The sequence below is a fragment of the Salvelinus fontinalis genome, chromosome 30, assembly GCF_029448725.1.
Source record: "Salvelinus fontinalis isolate EN_2023a chromosome 30, ASM2944872v1, whole genome shotgun sequence".
Classification (NCBI taxonomy): domain Eukaryota; kingdom Metazoa; phylum Chordata; class Actinopteri; order Salmoniformes; family Salmonidae; genus Salvelinus; species Salvelinus fontinalis.
Genome location: NC_074694.1, coordinates 19,121,285 through 19,145,950, shown reverse-complemented (window position 1 = coordinate 19,145,950; position 24,666 = coordinate 19,121,285). Strand labels below are relative to the sequence as shown.

The 24,666-nt window shown below is 42.9% G+C and overlaps 1 protein-coding gene across 11 annotated transcripts in view; it reads right to left on the bottom strand.

Annotated features, from left to right (window-relative positions):
- Positions 1-24,666, bottom strand: part of LOC129828755 (neurexin-1a-like) — a 311,088-nt gene that overhangs the window by 25,124 nt on the left and 261,298 nt on the right. For 10 of the 11 annotated variants that reach the window (XM_055889939.1, XM_055889944.1, XM_055889938.1 and 7 more), the window contains 2 exons: positions 6,426-6,629; positions 1,843-1,869 (listed from right to left, as the gene is read on the bottom strand). In XM_055889939.1, coding sequence (XP_055745914.1) covers positions 1,843-1,869; positions 6,426-6,629 — 231 coding nt within the window. The remainder of the gene's footprint in view (positions 1-1,842; positions 1,870-6,425; positions 6,630-24,666) is intronic. The other variant, XM_055889943.1, reaches the window with a different exon arrangement.

Below are 24,666 nucleotides of genomic sequence, written 5' to 3'. Positions count from 1 at the left end.
CCTTCCCCCTCCCTCTTCTTCCTCTAGTCCTCCATGCATCCTCTTCCTTCTCCCTCCCTCTCCTTCCTCTACCCCTCTATGCATCCTCTGCCTTCCCCCTCCCTCTCCTTCCTCTAGTCCTCCATGCATCCTCTGCCTTCTCCCTCCCTCTCCTTCCTCTATCCCTCCATGCATCCTCTGCCTTCTCCCTCCCTCTCCTTCCTCTAGTCCTCCATGCATCCTCTGCCTTCTCCCTCCCTCTCCTTCCTCAATCCCTCCATGCATCCTCTGCCTTCTCCCTCCCTCTCCTTCCTCTAGTCCTCCATGCATCCTCTGCCTTCTCCCTCCCTCTCCTTCCTCTATCCCTCCATGCATCCTCTGCCTTCCACCTCCCTCTCCTTCCTCTAGTCCTCCATGCATCCTCTGCCTTCTCCCTCCCTCTCCTTCCTCTATCCCTCCATGCATCCTCTGCCTTCCGCCTCCCTCTCCTTCCTCTAGTCCTCCATGCATCCTCTTCCTTCTCCCTCCCTCTCCTTCCTCTATCCCTCCATGCATCCTCTGCCTTCCACCTCCCTCTCCTTCCTCTAGTCCTCCATGCATCCTCTGCCTTCTCCCTCCCTCTCCTTCCTCTATCCCTCCAAGCATCCTCTGCCTTCCCCCTCCCTCTTCTTCCTCTAGTCCTCCATGCATCCTCTTCCTTCTCCCTCCCTCTCCTTCCTCTACCCCTCCATGCATCCTCTGCCTTTTCCCTCCCTCTCCTTCCTCTATCCCTCCATGCATCCTCTGCCTTCTCCCTCCCTCTCCTTCCTCTATCCCTCCATGCATCCTCTGCCTTCCCCCTCCCTGTCCTTCCTCTAGTCCTCCATGCATCCTCTGCCTTCCCCCTCCCTCTCCTTCCTCTAGTCCTCCGTGCATCCTCTGCCTTCTCCCTCCCTCTCCTTCCTCAATCCCTCCATGCATCCTCTGCCTTCTCCCTCCTTCTCCTTCCTCTAGTCCTCCATGCATCCTCTGCCTTCTCCCTCCCTCTCCTTCCTCTAGTCCTCCATGCATCCTCTGCCTTCTCCCTCCCTCTCCTTCCTCTAGTCCTCCATGCATCCTCTGCCTTCTCCCTCCCTCTCCTTCCTCTATCCCTCCATGCATCCTCTGCCTTCTCCCTCCCTCTCCTTCCTCTAGTCCTCCATGCATCCTCTGCCTTCCCCCTCCCTCTTCTTCCTCTATCCCTCCATGCATCCCCTGCCTTCTCCCTCCCCTTCTCCAGCAGTCAGTATTCTGAAGGGCAGCAGATGCAGATTCACACTGCCTGACTGAGGCCCAGAACATACTATAATGCACAATCCAATATCTCACAATCCATTATCTCTGTATGCGATGCACTGGTCATTACTGGTCTATATCATACATAAAATGTATATCCAAGGTATAGGAAATTGATTGGAATCATAATGGTAATGTGATTTTTTTTGAATTCTGATTTTTTTACCATTAGCTGTTGGGGGAAGAAGAAGAAATATTGCACATCTTTGTCAAACTGGTCTGAAATCATAATGTAAAACATATGACATCTATATAGCTTGTACCTAAATAGTCTACTTTCTGGCACACACATTTAGATCACATACATGCAGGTCACACTTTAAACAAACAACAAAATGTAAGGCTTAATAAAACCTTCATAAACCCTTTTTAAGTTAAATTAAGGTTAAATAAAATGTAAAAAATAAAAAAGGCCTATATAGGTGTAGTTTGTGTAAAGAGGGATCTACATTCATGTATAAACAACATTGTGAATACAGATACAAGAGTAACAGTAAAATAGTATTAACAAAGGAGGTAGAGTATTAAATATGAGCAGTCTTTACTTACTGGTAGTACAGTTAATCTTGATACAGTCTAGATGGGGGAGAACAGATGAGATGTCAAATCCTTCACTGTGACAGCTGCAGACAATATTAAAACATCCCACCCCTCTGGGGACGACACACGGACCCACGGACCACACCATGATGCTCTCTACCACGGCCCTCTCCTCCTCCACACCTGGCTCAGGTAAAAGTTGCTGGGGTGTGGTAGGAAGACCATGGCAACTACTACTTTACAGTGCCAATCAAATGAGTTAGTTATATAGTTGTTTATGTCAGTAAAGGGCTTTTCACAGTGCTATATTGTGTGTGCTGAACCAGAAGGCCTTGACTGACCCACCTATATCACTCAATCAAAGTTTGAATATATAGTTTTAATGATTTGTAGATTAAAAATGTATTTCTACAGAAAAGTAACAAAACATTATTAACCTTTTAATTAAAAATGTCCTGGTAAAAGTCCCAAATAAAATGGTCTCCTTGACAGAGGAGTTGGTTATATTTTTACCTACGAGATCTGCAACAAGAGAGCATCGGAACATGGTCATGGTCGAGCTGGGCCACTTGGTAGCGATGATGGGTGGTCTAACATCTTAGATGTAGGATAGGACATTCAAAGACACCATGCCTCAATTTGACCACTGTCCAGTAGCCTTTCTTAATTAACCAATTCAAAGGATTCATACTGAATGTCAGGCATGATGCCATTGGTGACAGAGGCTTTTCTCACAGAACACCTTCACCGCTACTAGAAAGCTATTACTTGTAATGATTTCAAATTTTACCAACTACTACTACTACAACTACTACTACTACTATTATTATTATTATTATTATGTTGACCTACAACAACTACTACTACTACTACTACTACTACTACTACTACTACTATTATTATTATTATGTTGACCTACAACAAATACTATTATTATTATTATTATTATTATTATTATTATTATTATTATTATTATGTGGACCTACAGAAACTACTACACCTACTACTACTACTATTATTATTATTATATGGACCTACAACAGCAACTACTACTACTACTACTACAACTACTACTACTACTACTACTACTACTACTATTATTATTAATATTATGTGGACCTACAACTACTACTAATACTACTACTACTACTACTACTACTATTATTATTATTATTATTATTATTATTATTATTATTATTATTATTATGTGGACCTACAGCAACTACAACTACTAATACTACTACTACTACTACTACTACTATTATTATTATTATTATTATTATGTGGACCTACAGCAACTACAACTACTAATACTACTACTACTACTACTACTATTATTATTATTATTATTATTATTATGTGGACCTACAGCAACTACTAATACTACTACTACTACTACTACTACTACTACTATTATTAATAGTATGTGGACCTACAACAACTACTACTACTATTATTATTATTATAATTATGATTATTATGTGGACCTACAACTACTACTACTACTACTACTACTACTACTACTACTACTACTACTACTACTACTACTACTACTATTATTATTAATATTATGTGGACCTACAACTACTACTAATACTACTACTATTATTATTATTATTATTATTATTATTATTATTATTATTATTATTATTATTATTATTATTATTATTATTATTATGTGGACCTACAGCAACTACTAATACTACTACTATTATTATTATTATTATTATTGTATTTATTATTATTATTATTATTATTACCATTATATTATTATTATTATTATTATTATTATTATTAGTATTATTATTATTATTATGTGGACCTACAGCAACTACTACTACTACTACTACTACTATTATTAATAGTATGTGGACCTACAACAACTACTACTACTATTATTATTATTATAATTATGATTATTATGTGGACCTACAACTACTACTACTACTACTATTATTATTATAATTATGATTATTATGTGGACCTACAACTACTACTACTACTACTACTACTACTACTACTACTACTACTACTACTACTACTACTACTACTATTATTAATAGTATGTGGACCTACAACAACTACTACTACTATTATTATTATTATAATTATGATTATTATGTGGACCTACAACTTCTACTACTACTACTACTACTACTACTACTACTACTACTAGAACTACTACATGGACCTACAACTAATACTTGTACTAGCTACTACTACTAGTATACTAATACTGCTACTATTTCTAAACAACTACATATTGTTGCTGCTATCCAGCCTCTCTCTTTCTCTGACTATATACAGTGAGTCGGTGTTGTGCTGTGAGAAGAGAGAGCTGACCGGATCCAGACCCAGACATTCTACCCATGTGGCCCTGCCAGTCGTGTGTCGTCAACCACAGCAGAAAAGTGGTCGCAAACAGCCAAAGACCAACGCCAGCCAGCCCGCACAGGAAATGCTCTGCTTTTCAATGAAAGGGGGAAGTGAGGGAGGAGAGGGGAGAGAAAGAAGACAGAGGGAGGAGGGAGACCTAGCGATCTAAGGGCAAGTGAAACCAAGCAAAGAAAGTATTAAAATATGTCCAAAAGAAATCAAAAAAGAAAATGTAAACAAAAACATCTTGGCTGTCATCATCAGATCAGATTTCAGAAGACATCTATGGTAACCGAGGCAATGTGGGTTGTCAGCCCTGTAACCGTGGTGATGTGGGTTGTCAGCCCCCTGTCAGTGTGAGGCGCTGTCGCCCTGGGTGTCACGGCAAAAGGCTTCCCTGTGGTCGACAGACAGACAGAAAGTTCTGCCAATCCCATGCCCTCTCCTTTGCATGCACCGCTAAACGCCTCTGTTTAGAGAGCCCATTTATGTTTAACCGGCGGAAAGGAGAAAAAGATGGCTATCATTTCCCACAGCCATGCCCAGGTTGGGAGATATCTAACATTTCCAGAGGCGGATTCTCTCCGTTGCTCCATGAGAAGAGCAAATAGACACACACACACACACACGCACACACACACACACACTATCTATAGCACGCTGAGAACTGGGCACAGAGACAAAAGGCAAAGAGTATTATACAGCAATAAATATTAATATCAGAAGTTATATCTGTCGATTGTTTGTTTTTGCACTTTCATCACTCTATGAGCTACGCTCAGCCTCACATAAACAGCCGACTGGAGCCTTGTCCTAGGCAGGTAGCCCAGCTTGTGAAGAGCGTTGGGCCAGTAACCAAAACGTCACTGGTTCGTATCCCCAAGCTGACTAGGGTGAAACTACTGCCGATGTGCCCTTGAGCAATGCACTTAACCGTTATTGCTCATGCAAGTCGCTCTGGATAAGACTGTCTGCTGAATGACTAGAATGTAAATGAGCTCTGGGGAAGGTTCAACAGTCTGACATTGTTCTCTTCTTTAACTATTTTTATGACCCTGTCTTTTTTACCGATTGTTGTGCACTTTTTATTTGTATTCATCTACTTATTGTCTATTGATTAGCATTCTATTAATTAGCTTTGGCACTGTCCACATGACAAATACACTTTGATTTGATTTGTCAGTGATGTTTATAAGACTACTGAGACAGTAGAGGGACCATAGAGACATGTAATACAATAGAGTGGGTGATGTCAAAGACCTGTGTAGCTCTAGAATGTGCTGATAATGGCAGCCATTTTGGTCAGGTCTATTTATTTATATGGGAAGGACACTACTAGATATTAGACACCACCCTTACCACTGTTACAGAGCACAGACCTCAGACCTGTGAGTGTAGAATGCTGAGGGCTTTTCTCCACCAGGAGCTAAAAACTCTAAGTAAAGTAAGTATAGTCAGAGGGGACCTCAACGGGGCAGAGAAGGTACCAGTAATTAGGTTCCATATAAAACAGTGGCCAGAGCCAGCCAATATGGATAATAACAGGTATGGGGCTGACAGTATATTTGGCTTTTGGTGCTAATGGGAAGTATGGCTTATATTTGGCTAATGGTCTTGGCTATAGCAACGCCAAGGTCATAGGTTAAATTCCCACCAGGATCGCATAGACATACTAACAATGTATGCTCTCACTGCACAGTCACTTGGGGGTAGGGGTGGGGGTGGGGTAGGGTAGGGTGGGGTAGAGGTGGGGTAGGACAGAGAGCATTCCCTGCTGGGCAAAAACGACAGCGTGCTCATTTGGCAGTGAGCGGAGAGCCGCAGACTCTGGCCACTGAAGGGTTCTATACCATCCCCTTCTATTCAACATAATATACAGCATATCATATATATCATCAGCATATCCATAGCTAAGATGATAGAGAGTGAGTGTAACATAGATGTAAGATAGAGAAAATGTTTGTCTGTTTTCAGGATGACGAGGTTGCTAAATGTTATATCAAGTTTGTGAGTCATGAACCTATGTGAGTCATGAACCTATGTGAGTCAGGAACCTATGTGAGTCATGAACCTATGTGAGTCATGAACCTATCTGAGTCATGAACCTATGTGAGTCATCTTCAGCTATGTGTCTGTTGTGGTCATATCGTAGGCTATGTGCACCATGTGAGTTTTGTTGTGACTGTGTGGCGTGCGGCTACACCGTGTGGCGTTACCTAGGTTGACCGTCAGGCGGACGCGGCCGGTCTCCAGCTCCAGGCGCAACGTGTCGGCACTGTCACGTGACGTTGTGGCCATCAGCACGCCATATGCCCGTTGAGAACGGAACCGTAGCGACACGTCTTCCGCTTCTGTGTGCATCACCACCGGCAACTGGATCTTCATGAACTTACTGCCGTCATAACTCAGGATGGTCGCATCTGGGAGGAGGAACGGAGAGGGGGAAGAGATGGCAGGACAGCAAGGGGAGGTGAGGAGAGAGGGGGATGGGAAATGGAGGAGAGTAAAGGGGAGGAGAGAGGGTGATGGGGAGGAGAGCGGGGGAGAGGAGAGAGGGGGATGGGAAATGGAGGAGAGTAGGGGGGAGGAGAGGAGAGAGGGTGATGGGGAGGAGAGCGGGGGGAGAGGAAAGAGGGAGATGGGAAGGAGGGGAGAGTAGGGGGAGGAGAGCAGGGGGAGGAGAGGAGAGAGGGATGTAGATGAGAGCAAGGGGAAGAGGAGAGAAGGAGAAGAAAGAGGGAGGAGAGTAGTGGGAGAGGAGAGAGAGCGAGAAGAGTGATACATAAATATATTGTTGAGATATGAACATTTGCTATGTTATAAAATCAAAGTAAAGTAAGTCAGCTATCAATTCTACTTGAAAATAAACAGACTATTAACACAACATGGGTTATGTTTGTTGCTGCTTATACCAAGGGCCTTGGATCAAGAGCTCTCAGGCACAGTCCCAGATTCCCACCAACCAGTATATATTCATGTGTTTCGAAGTCCATGCTCATCCACCACATGTATTTGAAGGTGACAAGACCTTGACAATACATAAACAGTCTCAAAACCTCAAAGGCTCTTCAGACTGAAGAGATCCTCCTGGACCCATTTGGAGACACGGTTAGACAGCCTTACAGGATTTTGCAGTCAGAGCAAAACCACCACACCACCACTCTAATGGTCAATCAACCTTGAGACAAAAATGAAGATGGGGTATAAAGACAGGGAAATGACTATGTGTTGGGCTCAAGGATTTCAAATGAATTCAAATAGTATTTGAACACAGGCAGCTGTTTCCTCTACACACTAAAAACAAATGGTTCTATATAGTGCCAAATAAGGGTTATTTGACTTGTAACCACAGCAGAACCCTTTTTGAGGCTATACAGTATGGAACCTTTTTTTGAAGGTTCTATATTGACCCATGCTCATAAGGTTCTAAATGGAACCTGTATAGTGGTATAAATAACAGATTACTAAGGTTCTATAATGAACCATAAAAAAAAGCTATATTTAGCACCCAAAAAGCAGTCTGCTATGGTTACAACCCTTTTTGGAGCTATATTGAAGGATTTTTTGATGGTTCTTCATAAAACCTTTGTGGAGAATGGTTCTATAAAGAACATAGCCACGGGAAGTATTTTTTTTAACAAAAATTAATAGGAAAATAAATGATTTACAAATATATATAATAATAATAATATCACAAAAATAGTGCACTGGGCCTTTTACTAGTATTAGCGGACAGATATATAGACGTCTTTAGCACGGGCCCCAAAAAGCTTCAGCATCTCTACCTTGGCAAAAAAAAGTTATATAGTTAAGAACCATATCTTGCAGGATTCAATAGCTGGAATTGTAAGAGTTGTTGCCCTGTCCCTTTCTCTGCCATTGTCATTCGAATGCAATCCAGAAACAACAAAACCCAGTCCTCAATAATTTACATCAAAAGGTGCAAAGATATGGACAAAGACACTATACAAATTAAATATTTGTTTTGCTCAAATAACATGAAAACAACCACTTTTTGTGCAGTATTCATTTAACATCCTTACACACCACTTAATGTAAATGCGCATTACTGTACTGTACCTAGGCACCATGAAGAAAAACAATGCACAATACAGTAATTGAGAACATTGAGACATCAAGTGGTTTGTGATGATGTGTTGTGAGGATGTGGCTCAGTTGGTAGAGCATTGTTCTTGCAATGCTAAGGTTGTGGGTTTGATTCCCACAGGGGAGAAGTATATACCTGTATGCACTCACTGCTGTAAGTTGCTGTGGATAAGAGCGTCTACTTAAATGGAAAAGGAATGAATCGACCGTTTCAGTTTTCACATAGAAATAAGTTGCATTTGCAAAGTATTTCAAGAAACTGGAAAACAAATATCAAGCAAGTATTTTTATATTCCACAAGTATTATCAGATAAACTGTTTTGTACAGGTAATTATCAGACTCAAGTTACAAATGCTGGTAAACACTCCAATACATTTAGTTAAAAAAATATCCCGAAAGTAGTCCACCGGGCCTTTACTAGTCCAGTATTAGAGGACCGATATAGAGGTCTTCAGAGCAGGCAATTTGATTTATTCTGAATCAAGTGTGCTAGCTCTGGAACGACTGGGGGTCCATCATGAGAGAACTGAGAACTTCTGGCTTAGTCAACCGTTCTCAAGGCCATACGTGAGTCTTCCACAAGACACCATCAATGGCTATAGTCAAATATAACACGTAATAGCGTCACACAACAGATTAGATCAACTGGAACGACACTATCAGTCATGGTTGCACAAAAAGAACTGTACAAAAACCACACCCCAACATATTTGAATGAGCCGCTGCCCCTACATTTGAATAATTAATAGAGAAGAAAGAACCCTTTTTTGAATTGCAAAGAACCATTGAAGGGCTCAAAGGGTTAAATGGGTTTGTATGGTTCCACATAGTACCATCAACCTTCCCAATGAAACCCTTGAGGAACTCTCCTTGTTTAGTGTACAACGATGCTGGGCAGATTGTTTAACACTGAGGGAAGAGGGTGTAACAGCATTCCCAGTAACCAAACAAACTAGAACCCAATAACAAAACCATTAGTGCCTCAGAAAGACAGAGAGGGAGAGGTAAGGGATGAGAGGAGATAATAGGATGCCAATGTTACACACACACACACACAAACACACCACAGGTTCGTCGTCAAACACACCTCATGTCACATCCATCCCCCATGGGATGACTCCGCCGCTCCGACACAATCCCTCACCCAAATCCAATTTCTCCCTCCTCTCCTCCCCCTCGCCACCTCCCATCCTGGGGTACGCTTCAGGTGACAGGGACAGTGTGACAAATGAGGGCTCGCCGCTAAACTGTCTGTCTCCCGCCTGGCTGCTAAAGCAAAGTGTGTGTGTGTCTATGTGTGCGTGTGTGCATGGTGCATGCGTGCTTAATTTGTAGAACCGTGGTTCCGTGGGTAACGTTTGATAACTGGCCCAAAAGGCCCCCAAAAATTGTCAAAGACTCCAGTCACCCAAGTCATAGACTGTTCTCTCTGCTACAGCACGGCAAGCGGTACCGGAGCGCCAAGTCTTGGTCCAAGAGGCTCCTTTACAGCTTCTACCCCAAAACTGCTGAACAATTAATCAAATAGCCACCCAAACTATTTACATTGACACTCGCCCCCCTTTGTTTTTACACTGCTGCCACTCGCAGTTTATTAGCTATGCGTAAGTAAGTAAGCTCTTCACCTGTTGCATTCGGCGCATGTGACAAATAAAATCAGATTTGATTTGATTTAAAAAATATAATACGCCTACCTTCTGAACGGTTGGAGCTATTAGCGACTATAACCCATCCCTGAAAGATAAGACTCTCAGGAACACGTACGTGTTTCCATCTACAACACACCCAAGCTGAGCAGGACTAGTTAGAAGGGAGAGTGATGCATTTGCACAGAATCACTCTGGGAAATGAATTGATTCTCACAAAAGATCATACAAAGAGATTGTCATCATCCCTGATGTTTTTCTGGACCCTCTAATCCCTTTCTGATGCATTTAAATGACTCAAAAGAATATACTGCATTCACATTTGGTATTAGCCTACCTGATTTGAGATAATGGAAATAATGCCCGATTCATCAAATTATGTTTTACACATTTGTTTCTGATACCCCCAAGTCCTAAAATAGAAAATGACATAGCCTACTATTTACATGGACCATCAAGCTATCTTAAATATCATGAATGAATCAATTTGACTTTGTGACCTCAGAAATATTAGTAACAACCTCTGACATAGAGGGTATAAATGGGATAAAGATTGGGTATTATTACTGCTAGAAATGACCCATTACAACATGAACGCTGTTTGGATGGGCTAGTAAGTAAAATTAGGCAGTGTGTGGAAGTCTGCAAGGGCATATCATGCAGGTTTACTTTCCAATGGGATTGTTTATTATACTTAAATCGCAAATCTGATATTCTCTCCTTTTCGCACCACTTTACTAAATTGTCCTGATTCCCCTTTCTTGAAGTTAGACGCTATCTCTCACCTCAGCCAAAAAGATAGTCCTTTATCCTCTTCACCATGGTAACGATCTATCTCGCATTCACTTTGAGTCACTCCAGGAAGGTACAGAGAGAGAGAGAGATAAATAAAGAGGGGCGAGAGAAAGAGAAGGGAGAGAGAAGAGAGAGCGAGGCAGAAGGGAGAGAGAAGACAGAGAGAAAACGAGAGAGAGATAGAAAGAGGGGAGAGAGAAAGAGAAGAAAGAGAGAGAGATAATGAGAGAGAGAGAGCAAGAGGGGAGAAAGAACGATAAGGGAGAGAGAGAGGGAAAGAAGGGATAGAGAGGAGAGAGAGAGAGAGAGAGAGAGAGAGCAGAAGTTTCTGCAGTCACTCATCTCTGTCTGCTCACATCTCCTCTCTATCAGATATCTCTCTACATGGTACATGGTACCAGGTACAGGCCCTAACCATGTTTAAGTCAACATCCGTTTTCCTTCCTCACTCACACTTTTTTCCCTCATATGTCCTATTGTATTAGCTGTCCATATGACCTGTGAAATTGCCATGGCATTGCATTTATATTCATACATCTGTGGTACATTCTATTGAACTAGACCTGAATGAATATATCCTACTGTACATGTGACCATAATGACCACAGGTATTCTACTTTTCCTCTCTGTCTACGGCAAGCCACAGACAACAATCCAAATGATTAATGTGATGTTTACTTGTGTCGAGAATGCCTATGAGTTCTTTCACAATTACAGAGAATTGTAGAGTTACACAATGGTGCTCTGTATTCTAATACTGGGCCGTTGTCAGCCCTAGCTAGATAAAAACAAGTAATCACAATCTGAGTGAAATCAAAATCTGAATAAATTCATAAACATTGCATCTCATCCAGGGATTCGTCCCAAATGGCACCTTATTCCTTATACAGTGCACCATTGTTGATAGGTGCTGGTCAAAAGTAGTACACTAAATAGGGTGCCATTTGGGACACGGCATAGGACTCTGTCGTCTCTGTTGAGATGCGTATAACAGGCTGTCAGGCAGCTAGCAGCGTAAATAAGAAATTCTGAGAACGATGTGGAAATATGAAATCTGACATGTGAGAGCATCATTATCAAATGCAAAGTGGGCACCTGTCAAACATCCATTGTTGGAGCAGCACTCACTTCATTTTTAATGGCACACAACCATGTGTAATATCAAAATAAAGCAGGGGGATTGAAGCTGAAACGGAGCAAGTAGCGACCAACTCACTGTCTGCTTTAAGACAAGCAGAACCTGTTAAGGGGAGGAGAGGAAGAGGTGTGGAGGACAATATGGTAAGCATCTTTTCTCCCCGTTTTGTAAGTGTGTGTGTGTGTGTGTGTGTGTGTGTGTGTGTGTGTGTGTGTGTGTGTGTGTGTGTGTGTGTGTGTGTGTGTGTGTGTGTGTGTGTGTGTGTGTGTCACCTCACGCTCTCTTGATTTTCAGACGAAAACAAGGAGGACGCAACAACATCTAGCTAGGGGACAGACTGCTTTAGAGAAACAAATTAGTCAGTAATCTTAACAGGGGGGACATGGTTGAGGTACCTCTCCACCCTCTCCTCTCTCTCTTCCCTCTCTCTCATTTTCTCACCCTCTCTCCCTGCCACCCCCCCCCCCCCCATCTCTCTCCCTTCCTCCCTTGAGTGGAGGTTTGCAAGAGGGTGAGCCAAGTTGTCACCCGCATGTCAAAGCCACACCTATAGCACCACCAGGCCTGATCCACCCAATCCAATTCAACTATCGCCAAATTACAGTCGCCAAGGGGCTTTGGAGAAATGTATGTTCAACATTCATAACAAACAGCAAGAATTGGACCACAGGCATCATTCATTATTCAGCCTGCTTATGTCTCCAGTCTTTCTCCAGACCCCTGTCTCTGAATAGCTTATGTCTCCAGTCTTTCTCCAGACCCCTGTCTCTGAATATCTTATGTCTCCAGTCTTTCTCCAGACCCCTGTCTCTGAATATCTTATATCTCCAGTCTTTCTCCAGACCCCTGTCTCTGAATATCTTATGTCTCCAGCAGTAGCGGTGCATGGGTAAAATCACTGGGGAAGCCAAGCCCCCCCCCCCCCCCCCCCGCTACCGTGATATATATAGGCCTAAAGGAGACAATAAGGAGACACAGTGGCAGAATAAATTCAACCACACCTGTTTTATCACAAAACCGGTTAGCAACCTCTGTCCAGTGAAGTCCACAAAGCTGACATACAGCATGGTCAAGCAAGTTAATGTTTCTGACATTTTCAGACCACTAAACAACTATTGATTTAGAACCACACAGAGTTACCACAAGTCACAAAGAAAACAGGAGCTGGCCTCCCGGGTGGCGCAGTGGTCTAGAGCACTGCATCGCAGTGCTAGCTGCGCCACCAGAGTCTCTGGGACCGGGAGGTCCGTGGGGCGACGCACAATTGGCTCAGCGTCGTCCGGGTTAGGGAGGGTTTGGCCGGTAGGGATATCCTTGTCTCATCCGCTCCAGCGACTCCTGTGGCGGGCCGGGCGCAGTGCGCGCTAACCGAGGGGGGCGGGTGCACGGTGTTTCCTCCGACACATTGGTGTGGCTGGCTTGGAGGCGCGCTGTGTTAAGAAGCAGTGCGGCTTGGTTGGGTTGTGCTTCGGAGGACGCATGGCTTTCGACCTTCGTCTCTCCCGAGCCCGTACGGGAGTTGTAGCGATGAGACAAGATAGTAATTACTAGCGATTGGATACCACGAAAATTGCGGAGAAAAGGGGATAAAATGTATTTTAAAAATAAATAAAACAGGAGCTGCCTCCACTATTCCAGCACCATTTCAACTTCAACATTTCAACATCATCAAATCACCTCGGCTTAGTCTAATACAGTGACAACAAAAAGATAACAAAAACAATTTAGTCCAATCAACTTAAGCTAAATATGATTTGACTGTCCATGGTTTCTGTGTACGTCTGAGTGTGTGTGTCTGTGCGCGTTCGTGCAAGTAGAAAAACATGTTGAATCACCCTACTTGCAGAGAAACGCCAATTCCATCCTCCTCTCCTTCATGTCCTAGGTTACCTGGCTAAAATGCTTGCTCAATAGCCTAACTTCCATTCATGGGCAACGTTAGCTAGTTAACATTAGCCTTCTACATCTAGCTACATATTGAACTTCCATCCTCTCAGGCCAGGGGCACAACAATGTATTAATTAATGGTTGGATCAGAATTATCGTTATAATCATTGGCCAGTACGGAGAATTAAGTAAAAGCTCAAGTCCATATCCATATCTCTATCCGTAGCTAATTTAGGAAAGGGCCAATTTGAATTAGCTGGCTAGCTAGCCACCAGAGGACAACAACACAAGGAGATGAAACAATTCAAATTGTTCTGTCAATGACGTATGCTCTCAATGGGATTTGATAGGAGAGACGCCAAATCCAAGCTGGTTTCCCTTTACATTTTTTTTTTGGTGCGCCAGGACCATTCACAGTTTAGCTCGCTCAGTTTAGCTCAACTCTGATTGGTAATTATTTTATACATTTTTTTGTCAAGGGAGTCCAGATGCTTGCTGGCTTCCCTTGCTTTCAATGCTACGGGCGACAACAATTTCATACTGGTTTGGACCAGACAACATCAGATGGATGGCCAACACGCAGAGACACAGAGGGGGGCTGTTTGGCTCGCTCGGATTCTCCTGTGAGATACATTCAGCCTCTTATGAATTGAAGGAAAATTATGAAACACAGACGAAAAATTAATACATGTTATTTATTTATTTTAAATTGGGGGAGGGGGGTCAATTGTTTTAGGAAGCATGGCTTCCTTTGGCATCCATGAATACATGCCACTGGTCTCCATTCTCCAGTGTTTCTCCAGACCCCTGTCCTGTCTCTGGATGTCTTATGTCTCCATTCTCCAGTGTTTTTCCAGACCCCTGTCCTGTCTCTGAATGTCTTATGTCTCCATTCTCCAGTGGTTCTCCAGACCCCTGTCCTGTCTCTGAATGTCTTATGTCTCCATTCTCCAGTGGTTCTCCAGACCCCTGTCTCTGAATGTCTTATGTCTCCATTCTCCAGTGTTTCTCCAGATCCCTGTCTCTGAATATATTATGTCTCCATTCTCCAGTGTTTCTCCAGACCCCTGTCTCTGAATGTCTTATGTCTCCATTCTCCAGTGTTTCTCCAGACCCCTGTCTCGGAGTGTCTTATGTCTCCATTCTCCAGTGTTTCTCCAGACCCCTGTCTCTGAATATCTTATGTCTCCATTCTCCAGTGTTTCTCCAGACCCCTGTCTCTGAATATCTTGTCTCCATTCTCCAGTGCTTCTCCAGACCACTCAGTCTGAATATCTTAGTGTACACTACTGAGGAAGGAGGAAGTAGACAGACTGGCTGGTACATTTAGAGAAGATAGAAACAACTTGCCAACTTGGTGGAAAGATTGACAGAGAGAGGAGGAGAGAGAGAGGGGGGGAGAGATAGAGATATGCTGGTTCATTGGATTTTTTAAATCTATCATTATCAACAGATTGATGGAAACATGGAGAGACATGGAGAATATTGCCAGTTCCAAGGCCAGAGAGGTGGCTATTATCCTGTGCCAAAATCTAATGTGGCCCTCCCCCTGCCTGGAGCTGAGTCTGTAAAACAGCTTTATCTGAGCCCTGCTGCCTGTAGAAGACCACTGTCAGGATATGGCACTGTCAAGTCCACTCACTGTAGAGGAGACTACAATACACTGTCCAATCAACCACACACACAGACACACACACACCTTTAAGGAAAATGTTTTAATGAAGCAGACATCAATTTTATCATTCCCGGCCTGTACGCATCCCAAATGTCCTCCTGAACACATCCTAAATGTACTCCTGAACACATCCTAAATGTCCTCCTGAATGCATCCTAAATGTACTCCTGAACACATCCTAAATGTCCTCCTGAACACATCCCAAATGTCCTCCTGAACACATCCTAAATGTACTCCTGAATGCATCCCAAATGTCCTCCTGAACACATCCTAAATGTACTCCTGAACACATCCTAAATGTCCTCCTGAACACATCCCAAATGTCCTCCTGAATACATCCTAAATGTACTCCTGAACACATCCTAAATGTCCTTCTGAATGCATCCCAAATGGCCTCCTGAACACATCCTACATTTACTCCTGAACACATCCTAAATGTACTCCTGAACTCTTCCTTAATGTTCTCCTGAACACATCCCAAATGTCCTCCTGAACACATCCTAAATGTCCTCCTGAACTCTTCCTTAATGTTCTCCTGAACACATCCTAAATGTCCTCATGAACAATTTCTAAATGTCCTACTGAACACATCCTAAATGTACTCCTGAACACATCCTAAATGTCCTCCTGAATGCATCCTTAATGGCCTCCGGAAAACATCCTAAATGTCCCCCTGAACACATCATACATGTCCTCCTGAACATATCCCAAATGTCCCCCTGAACACATCCCAAATGTCCTCCTGAACACATCCTAAATGTCCTCCTGAACTCTTCCTTAATGTTCTCCTGAACACATCCTAAATGTCCTCATGAACAATTTCTAAATGTCCTACTGAACACATCCTAAATGTACTCCTGAACACATCCTAAATGTCCTCCTGAATGCATCCTTAATGGCCTCCGGAAAACATCCTAAATGTCCCCCTGAACACATCATACATGTCCTCCTGAACATATCCCAAATGTCCCCCTGAACACATCCTAAATGTCCTCCTGAACACATCATAAATGTCCTCCTGAACTAATCCTTAATGTTCTCCTGAACACATCCTAAATGTCCTCATGAACAATTTCTAAATGTCCTACTGAACACATCCTAAATTTACTCCTGAACAGACCCTAAATGTCCTCCTGAATGCATCCTTAATGGCCTCCGGAAAACATCCTAAATGTCCCCCTGAACACATCATACATGTCCTCCTGAACACATCCTAAATGACCTCCTGAACACATCCCAAATGTCCTCCTGAACGCAAGATAAATGTCCACTGAATACATCCTAAATGTCCTCCTGAACATATCCCAAATGTCCCCCTGAACAAATCCTAAATGCCCTCCTGAATGCATCCTAAATGCCCTCCTGAACACATCCTAATGCCCTCCTGAACACATCCTAAATGTCCCACTTAACACATCATACATGTCCTCCTGAATGCATCCTAAATGTTCTCATGAACACATCCTAAATGTCCTCCTGATTGCATCCTAAATGTCCTCCTGAACACATACTTAATATCCTCCTGAACACATCCTAAATGTCCACCTGAACACATCCTAAATGTCCTCCTGAATGCACCCGAAATGTCCTCCTGAATGGATCCAAAATGGCCCCCTGAACATATCCTAAATGTCTTCCTGAACACATCCTAAATGCCCTCCTGAACACATCCTAAATTTCCTCCTGAACACATCCTAAATGTCCACCTGAAAAAATACTAAATGTCCTCCTGAATGCACCCGAAATGTCCTCCTGAATGCATCCGAAATGTCCTCCTGAACACATCCTAAATGCCCTCCTGAACACATCCTAAATGTCCACCTGAACACATCCTAAATGCCCCCCTGAACACATTCTAAATGTCCTCCTGAACACATTCTAAATGTCCTCCTGAACACATCATAAATGCCCTCCTGAACACATCCTAAATGTCCTCCTGAACACATCCTAAATGTCCTCCTGAACGCATACTAAATGTCCCCCTGAACACATCCTAAATGTCCTCCTGAACACATCATAAATGTCCTCCTGAACTAATCCTTAATGTTCTCCTGAACACATCCTAAATGTCCTCATGAACAATTTCTAAATGTCCTACTGAACACATCCTAAATTTACTCCTGAACAGACCCTAAATGTCCTCCTGAATGCATCCTTAATGGCCTCCGGAAAACATCCTAAATGTCCCCCTGAACACATCATACATGTCCTCCTGAACACATCCTAAATGACCTCCTGAACACATCCCAAATGTCCTCCTGAACGCAAGATAAATGTCCACTGAATACATCCTAAATGTCCTCCTGAACATATCCCAAATGTCCCCCTGAACAAATCCTAAATGCCCTCCTGAATGCATCCTAAATGCCCTCCTGAACACATCCTAATGCCCTCCTGAACACATCCTAAATGTCCCACTTAACACATCATACATGTCCTCCTGAATGCATCCTAAATGTTCTCATGAACACATCCTAAATGTCCTCCTGATTGCATCCTAAATGTCCTCCTGAACACATACTTAATATCCTCCTGAACACATCCTAAATGTCCACCTGAACACATCCTAAATGTCCTCCTGAATGCACCCGAAATGTCCTCCTGAATGGATCCAAAATGGCCCCCTGAACATATCCTAAATGTCTTCCTGAACACATCCTAAATGCCCTCCTGAACACATCCTAAATTTCCTCCTGAACACATCCTAAATGTCCACCTGAAAAAATACTAAATGTCCTCCTGAATGCACCCGAAATGTCCTCCTGAATGCATCCGAAATGTCCTCCTGAACACATCCTAAATGCCCTCCTGAACACATCCTAAATGTCCACCTGAACACATCCTAAATGCCCCCCTGAACACATTCTAAATGTCCTCCTGAACACATTCTAAATGTCCTCCTGAACACATCATAAATGCCCTCCTGAACACATCCTAAATGTCCTCCTGAACACATCCTAAATGTCCTCCTGAACGCATACTAAATGTCCTCCTGAACACATCCTAAATGTCCTCCTGAACACACCCTAAATGTCCTCCTGAACTCATCCTTAATGTTCTCCTGAACACATCCTAAATGTCCTCATGAACAATTTCTAAATGTCCTACTGAACACATCCTAAATGTACTCCTGAACACATCCTTAATGTCCTCCGGAACACATCCTAAATGTCCTCCTGAAAACATCCTAAATGTCCTCCTGGATGCATTATGAATGTCCTCCTGAATGCATCCTAAATGTCCTCCTGAACTCATCCTAAATGTCCTCCTGAACACATCCTAAATGTCCTCCTGAATGCATCCTAAATGTCCTCCTGAATGCATCCTAAATGTCCTCCTGAAAACATCCTAAATGTCCTCCTGAATGCATCATAAATGTCCTCCTGAAAACATCATAAATGTCCTCCTGAACTCATCCTAAATGTCCTCCTGAACACATCCTAAATGTCCTCCTGAATGCATCCTAAATGTCCTCCTGAACACATCCTAAATGTCCTCCTGAATGCATCCTAAATGTCCTCCTGAATGCATCCTAAATGTACTCCTGAAAACATCCTAAATGTCCTCCTGAATGAATCCTAAATGTCCTCCTGAATGCATCCTAAATGTACTCCTGAAAACATCCTAAATGTCCTCCTGAATGCATCCTAAATGCCCTCCCCCTCATTGCTTCTCTCTCTAAACCATCCAGTTTCAGTTGGTAATTAGATATTGTCTTAAATATTGTTGTAGCGGAGAGAGAGCGGAGGGTGGAGGTGGGTGCCCAGATGGTAGGGAAGGGGCAGACTGTGTCTGTGTGCATTTGTGTGTTTGTGTGTGTCTGTATGTGTACCCATATGGTAGGCAAGGTGCAGTGCAGTACAGGCACATCTCATGGTGAATGACAGACTGGGTGGTGAATGCAGTGTGTGTGTCTTCTGCTATTCAAAGCTGGTCTCGTTGCGGCATCGCTCTTTGCTCGTTTTCCTTCCTCTTCTTCTCCCTCCTTTTCCTCTGCCTCTTTTCCCTTGTGTGTGTGTGTGTGTGTGTGTGTGTGTGTGTGTGTGTGTGTGTGTGTGTGTGTGTGTGTGTGTGTGTGTGTGTGTGTGTGCATCGCTCCTCCTCCCACACCATATGCAGTAGCTGTATTTAGCCACCGGGTGGTATGGTACACCATGCATGGAGATGTGAAGGCTAATTCTTCTGACAGCTCTTTCTGCCTGCTAGCTGCACACTGAAACACACACACACAGACACACATACAGACACATATACAGACACATATACCCACGTACGCACAGACATACATCATATGAGGTTGGTGGGACGGGCTCATAGTAATGGCTGGAACGGAATTGATGGAATTGTATCAAACTCAAACATTTCTTTAACTGCCTTTAGAAAGTAAAGAATCCCTTGTAAAACAGTCTATGTGGCATCGATATGAGTCAGAAACAGTTATTCTAAAACACCAGTCTCAACGTTAACAGTGAAGAGGCGACTCTGCGACTCTGCCCATCTTAATCTTTTCTTTTTATTGGCCAGTCTGAGATATGGCTTTTTCAGCATCCCGGAGTCGCCTCTTCACTGTTGACGTTGAGACTGGTGTTTTGCAGATGAAGCTGCCAGTTGAGGACTTGTGAGGCGCCTGTTTCTCAAACTAGACACTAATGTAAATGTCCTCTTGCTCAGTTGTGCACCGGGGCCTCCCACTCCTCATTCTATTCTGGTTAGAGCCAGTTTGCGCTTGTCTGTGAAGGGAGTAGTATACATCGTTGTACGAGATCTTCAGTTTCTTGGCAATTTCTCACATGGAATAGCCTTCATTTCTCAGAACAGGAATAGACTGACGAGTTTTAGAAGAAAGGTCTTTGTTTCTGGCCATTTTGAGTCAGTAGTCGAGCCTACAAATGCTGATGCTCCAGATACTCAACTAGTCAAAAGAAGGACAGTTGTATTGCTTCTTTAATCAGAACAACAGTTTTCAGCTGTGCTAACACAATTGCAGAAGGGTTTTCTCATAATCAATTATCCATTTAAAATTATAAACTTGGAGTAGCTAACACAACGTGCCATTGGAACACAGGAGTGATTGTTGATTGTAATGGGTCTCTGTACGTCTACTGTATGTAGATATGCCATAAAAAAATCTGCCATTTCCAGCTACAATAGTAATTTACAACATTAACAATGTCTACACTTTAACGTTTGTTCTCCTCCTCGTCTGAGGAGGAGCATGGATCGGACCAAAACGCAGCGAGGTATGAAGACATAATGATTTTAATAATAATAACGAAGACGAAAATACACTTGAACAAACTACAAAACAATAAACGACGTCAACAGACCTGGACATGAGAACTTACATAACACGAAGAACGCACGAACAGGAAAAAACTAAACAAACGAAACAGTCCCGTGTGGTACATACACAGACACGGAAGACAATCACCCACAAACAAACGGTGTGAACAGCCTACCTTAATATGGTTCTCAATCAGAGGAAACGTCAAACACCTGCCCCTGATTGAGAACCATATAAGGCTAATTAACCAATGAACCTAAACAAGAAACAAATAACATAGACTGCCCACCCAGCTCACGTCCTGACCAACTAAACAAAGATAAACAAAGGAAAAACAGGTCAGGAACGTGACAACACTATATTTCTGATCAATTTTATGTTATTTTAATGGACAAAAATGTGCTTTAAAAAAAAAATCAAGGACATTTCTAAGGGACCCCAAACTTTTGAACGATAGTGTATATATATTTATATTTTATTTATTTCATTATTATTTTTATGTACATAAGGAAAAATTATGTAAAAACTGAAATATAAAACCTTAACTGCCTTGATCAAGGCACACTTTTTCGGAGATAATTGATTGCTGATGTGCCTCCTGGCATTTGTGCTGTACACAGGTGTTGCTCCTCATGCCTGATTGCATTCACACACGTTGTGCCATCGTGCCATTGTGTGTATTTGTATGCTCTGATAAAGGTCTGGCGACCGTAGGATCAGCCTAATTAAATTAAAAATGGTGCACTGATCCTGAAGGTGCAGAAATTCCTTTTCATTTCAGTGTTACTCCTTATCTCCTGCACATCAGCAACGATCGGGTGTACAACAGATCCTTTCAAAATTCCATGTGTTTGATGCCATTAGTATGAGCTGTCCTCCCCTCAGCAGCCTCCTGTGTCACACACACACAAACACAGGCTCCAGTCTACAATCTGGAGACATCAAAACAGCTGGCAGTGTGCCAGGTTGGATCCTCCGTTCTGTCTGTCTGCACCACGGCTCCTACTCTCTAGCTAGACAGCTCTAACCGCCGACGCCAGTCACACACATGGCATAACACCAGAGATGGAGAGGGGGGAGGGGGAGAGCAGGAGGGAGAGAGGAAAAAAGGGTGTGAAGAGAGGGCAACAGAAAGAGAAGAAGGGGCCATATGAAGAGAGAAAAAGCTGAGGTGAAACACCAGACCAAATATATTTATAACTAACCCAAGATAGATCATCTGTGTCATTTTCAATGGGAGCAAAATAAGCATAGTGGGCAGAACATGCAAGGAGGTGGGCAGAGCCAAGCAACGAGCTAGCGAGATTCTATTTGCGCGTCCTAGCATGTATTTGCATATTTCCGTTAGGGAACAACTTCTCTGTGAAGTGTGCTTGAGCAATACCTAAATTCACCCTTACACTCCTTCTAAACAACACAGCATTTAGAGACTTTGGCAAAGGGTCTACAACATGTGTAACAGATGTAGTTTTGGGGGCAGAAAACTGTATTGAGATCGGATTTTCTTCAATGAGAAAATCATCAGAATGTCGGCCCAGTTCCAGAATGTCGGCCCAGTTCCAGAATGTCGGCCCAGTTCCAGAATGTCCGTCCAGTTCCAGAATGTCGGCCCAGTTCCAGAATGTCGGCCCAGTTCCAGAATGTCGGCCCAGTTCCAGAATGTCCGTCCAGTTCCAGAATGTCGGCCCAGTTCCAGAATGTCGGCCCAGTTCCAGAACGTCCGTCCAGTTCCAGAACGTCCGTCCAGTTCCAGAACGTCCGTCCAGTTCCAGAATGTCGGCCCAGTTCCAGAATGTCGGCCCAGTTCCAGAACGTCCGTCCAGTTCCAGAATGTCGGCCCAGTTCCAGAATGTCGGCCCAGTTCCAGAACGTCGGCCCAGTTCCAGAACGTCCGTCCAGTTCCAGAATGTCGGCCCAGTTCCAGAATGTCCGTCCAGTTCCAGAATGTCGGTCCAGTTCCAGAATGTCGTCCCAGTTCCAGAACGTCCATCCAGTTCCAGAATGTCCGTCCAGTTCCAGAATGTCCGTCCAGTTCCAGAATGTCGGCCCAGTTCCAGAATGTCGGCCCAGTTCCAGAATGTCCGTCCAGTTCCAGAATGGCGGCCCAGTTCCAGAATGTCGTCCCAGTTCCAGAACGTCCGTCCAGTTCCAGAATGTCGGCCCAGTTCCAGAACGTCCGTCCAGTTCCAGAATGTCGGCCCAGTTCCAGAATGTCGTCCCAGTTCCAGAATGTCGGCCCAGTTCCAGAATGTCGGCCCAGTTCCAGAATGTCGGCCCAGTTCCAGAATGTCGTCCCAGTTCCAGAACGTCCGTCCAGTTCCAGAATGTCGGCCCAGTTCCAGAATGTCGGTCCAGTTCCAGAATGTCGGTCCAGTTCCATCTCGCTGCATCTTCTCCCACTGCCAGCCACTGGGCTTTCTCTACTCATCATATTTTGTGGGGAGTGAAAATGCCAACCGGATGCTTCAGATTTACACATCCGGTGAAACATCTGGCTACTTGTTCTATCTGTGACCAGACTGAAGTGTAATCAGGGTTCAACATACACTGTAATGGAAAACTGTAATTTATATGGACACTTTAGGTATTATCAACAGTAAAAAAAAAATCAAAAATGTTTAATTGCAGCATACTGTAAATGATGGTGCTTTGTGGGAACATTACTGTATTGCGAATGGTACTGTAATTCCACCCCACAGAATACAGTACCGTACCATATCTTTAGAGCGCCAAAAACCTTTTGACCACTAGTGTGTGCATGGTATTGTTGTTATAGCATATTTTGAGGCATGCCTTGTAGACGGCTATATTTGGTGCACCCGTGAATCAGAATGCTGTACTAATTTAACTGTTAGATGCTTATAGAGCCCATTCAATTGAAACTGTATAGGGGACAGATTGGAGGGGCAGCAAGTATTGAACCTTAAATGGTTGCGCATTTTGCTATGTCCTTTTGGTTGTTGCCCTGTAGTCACTGCCAGTTTGGAAGCCTTTGTTAAAGCCTCTAGAAGTGCAAGTGATATCTAACACCAAATATTAATTCATATGCTCTAATGTGTAAACCTAGCAGTAAACCTGCTTGCACAAATCGCTTGTAATTACTGTAAAATACTGTGAAATACAAGCCCCACCCCTCAATGAATTTCATTCATTCAATAATTTAGATTACAGTAGCATTTACTTTTTTACAGTATAATAAAGTCCAATGTACAGTATTGTACTTTGTGTCATTAAATGGTATTTGCTTTGATACCGTATTTATATTACAGTAGCTGTACTGTAATATGAAAAACATAATTGTACTTGACACCGAGCTGCCTGTAAGCTACTGTTAAATTCACAGTAACCCCTTTACAGTGTACAGGTTTTCCATTAAGTCAATACAAAAGAGTACATATGAATACATATGAATCCAAGTGGGCTCACCTCTTTATCTTCATAACGTGGAAATGACTTGCATCCCTTATGCCCATATTCTCTTTCCCTTAATTCAATTCAATTTAAGGGCTTTATTGGCATGGGAAACATATGTTAACATTGCCAAAGCAAGTGTAGTAGATAATAAACAAAAGTGAAATAAACAATAAAAATGAAGAGTAAACATTACACTGACAGAAGTTACAAAAGAATAAAGACATTTCAAATGTAATATTATGTATATATACAGTGTTGTAACGATGTGCAAATGGTTAAAGTACAAAAGAGGAAATTAATTAACATAAATACGTGTTGTATTTACAATGGTGTTTGTTCTTCACTGGTTGCCCTTTTCTTGTGCAAACAGGTCACAAATCTTGCTGCTGTGATGGCACACTGTGGTTTTTCACGAAGTAGATATGGGAGTTTATCAAAATTGGGTATGTTTTTTTTAATTCTTTGTGGATCTGTGTAATCTGAGGGAAATATGTGTCTCTAATATGGTTA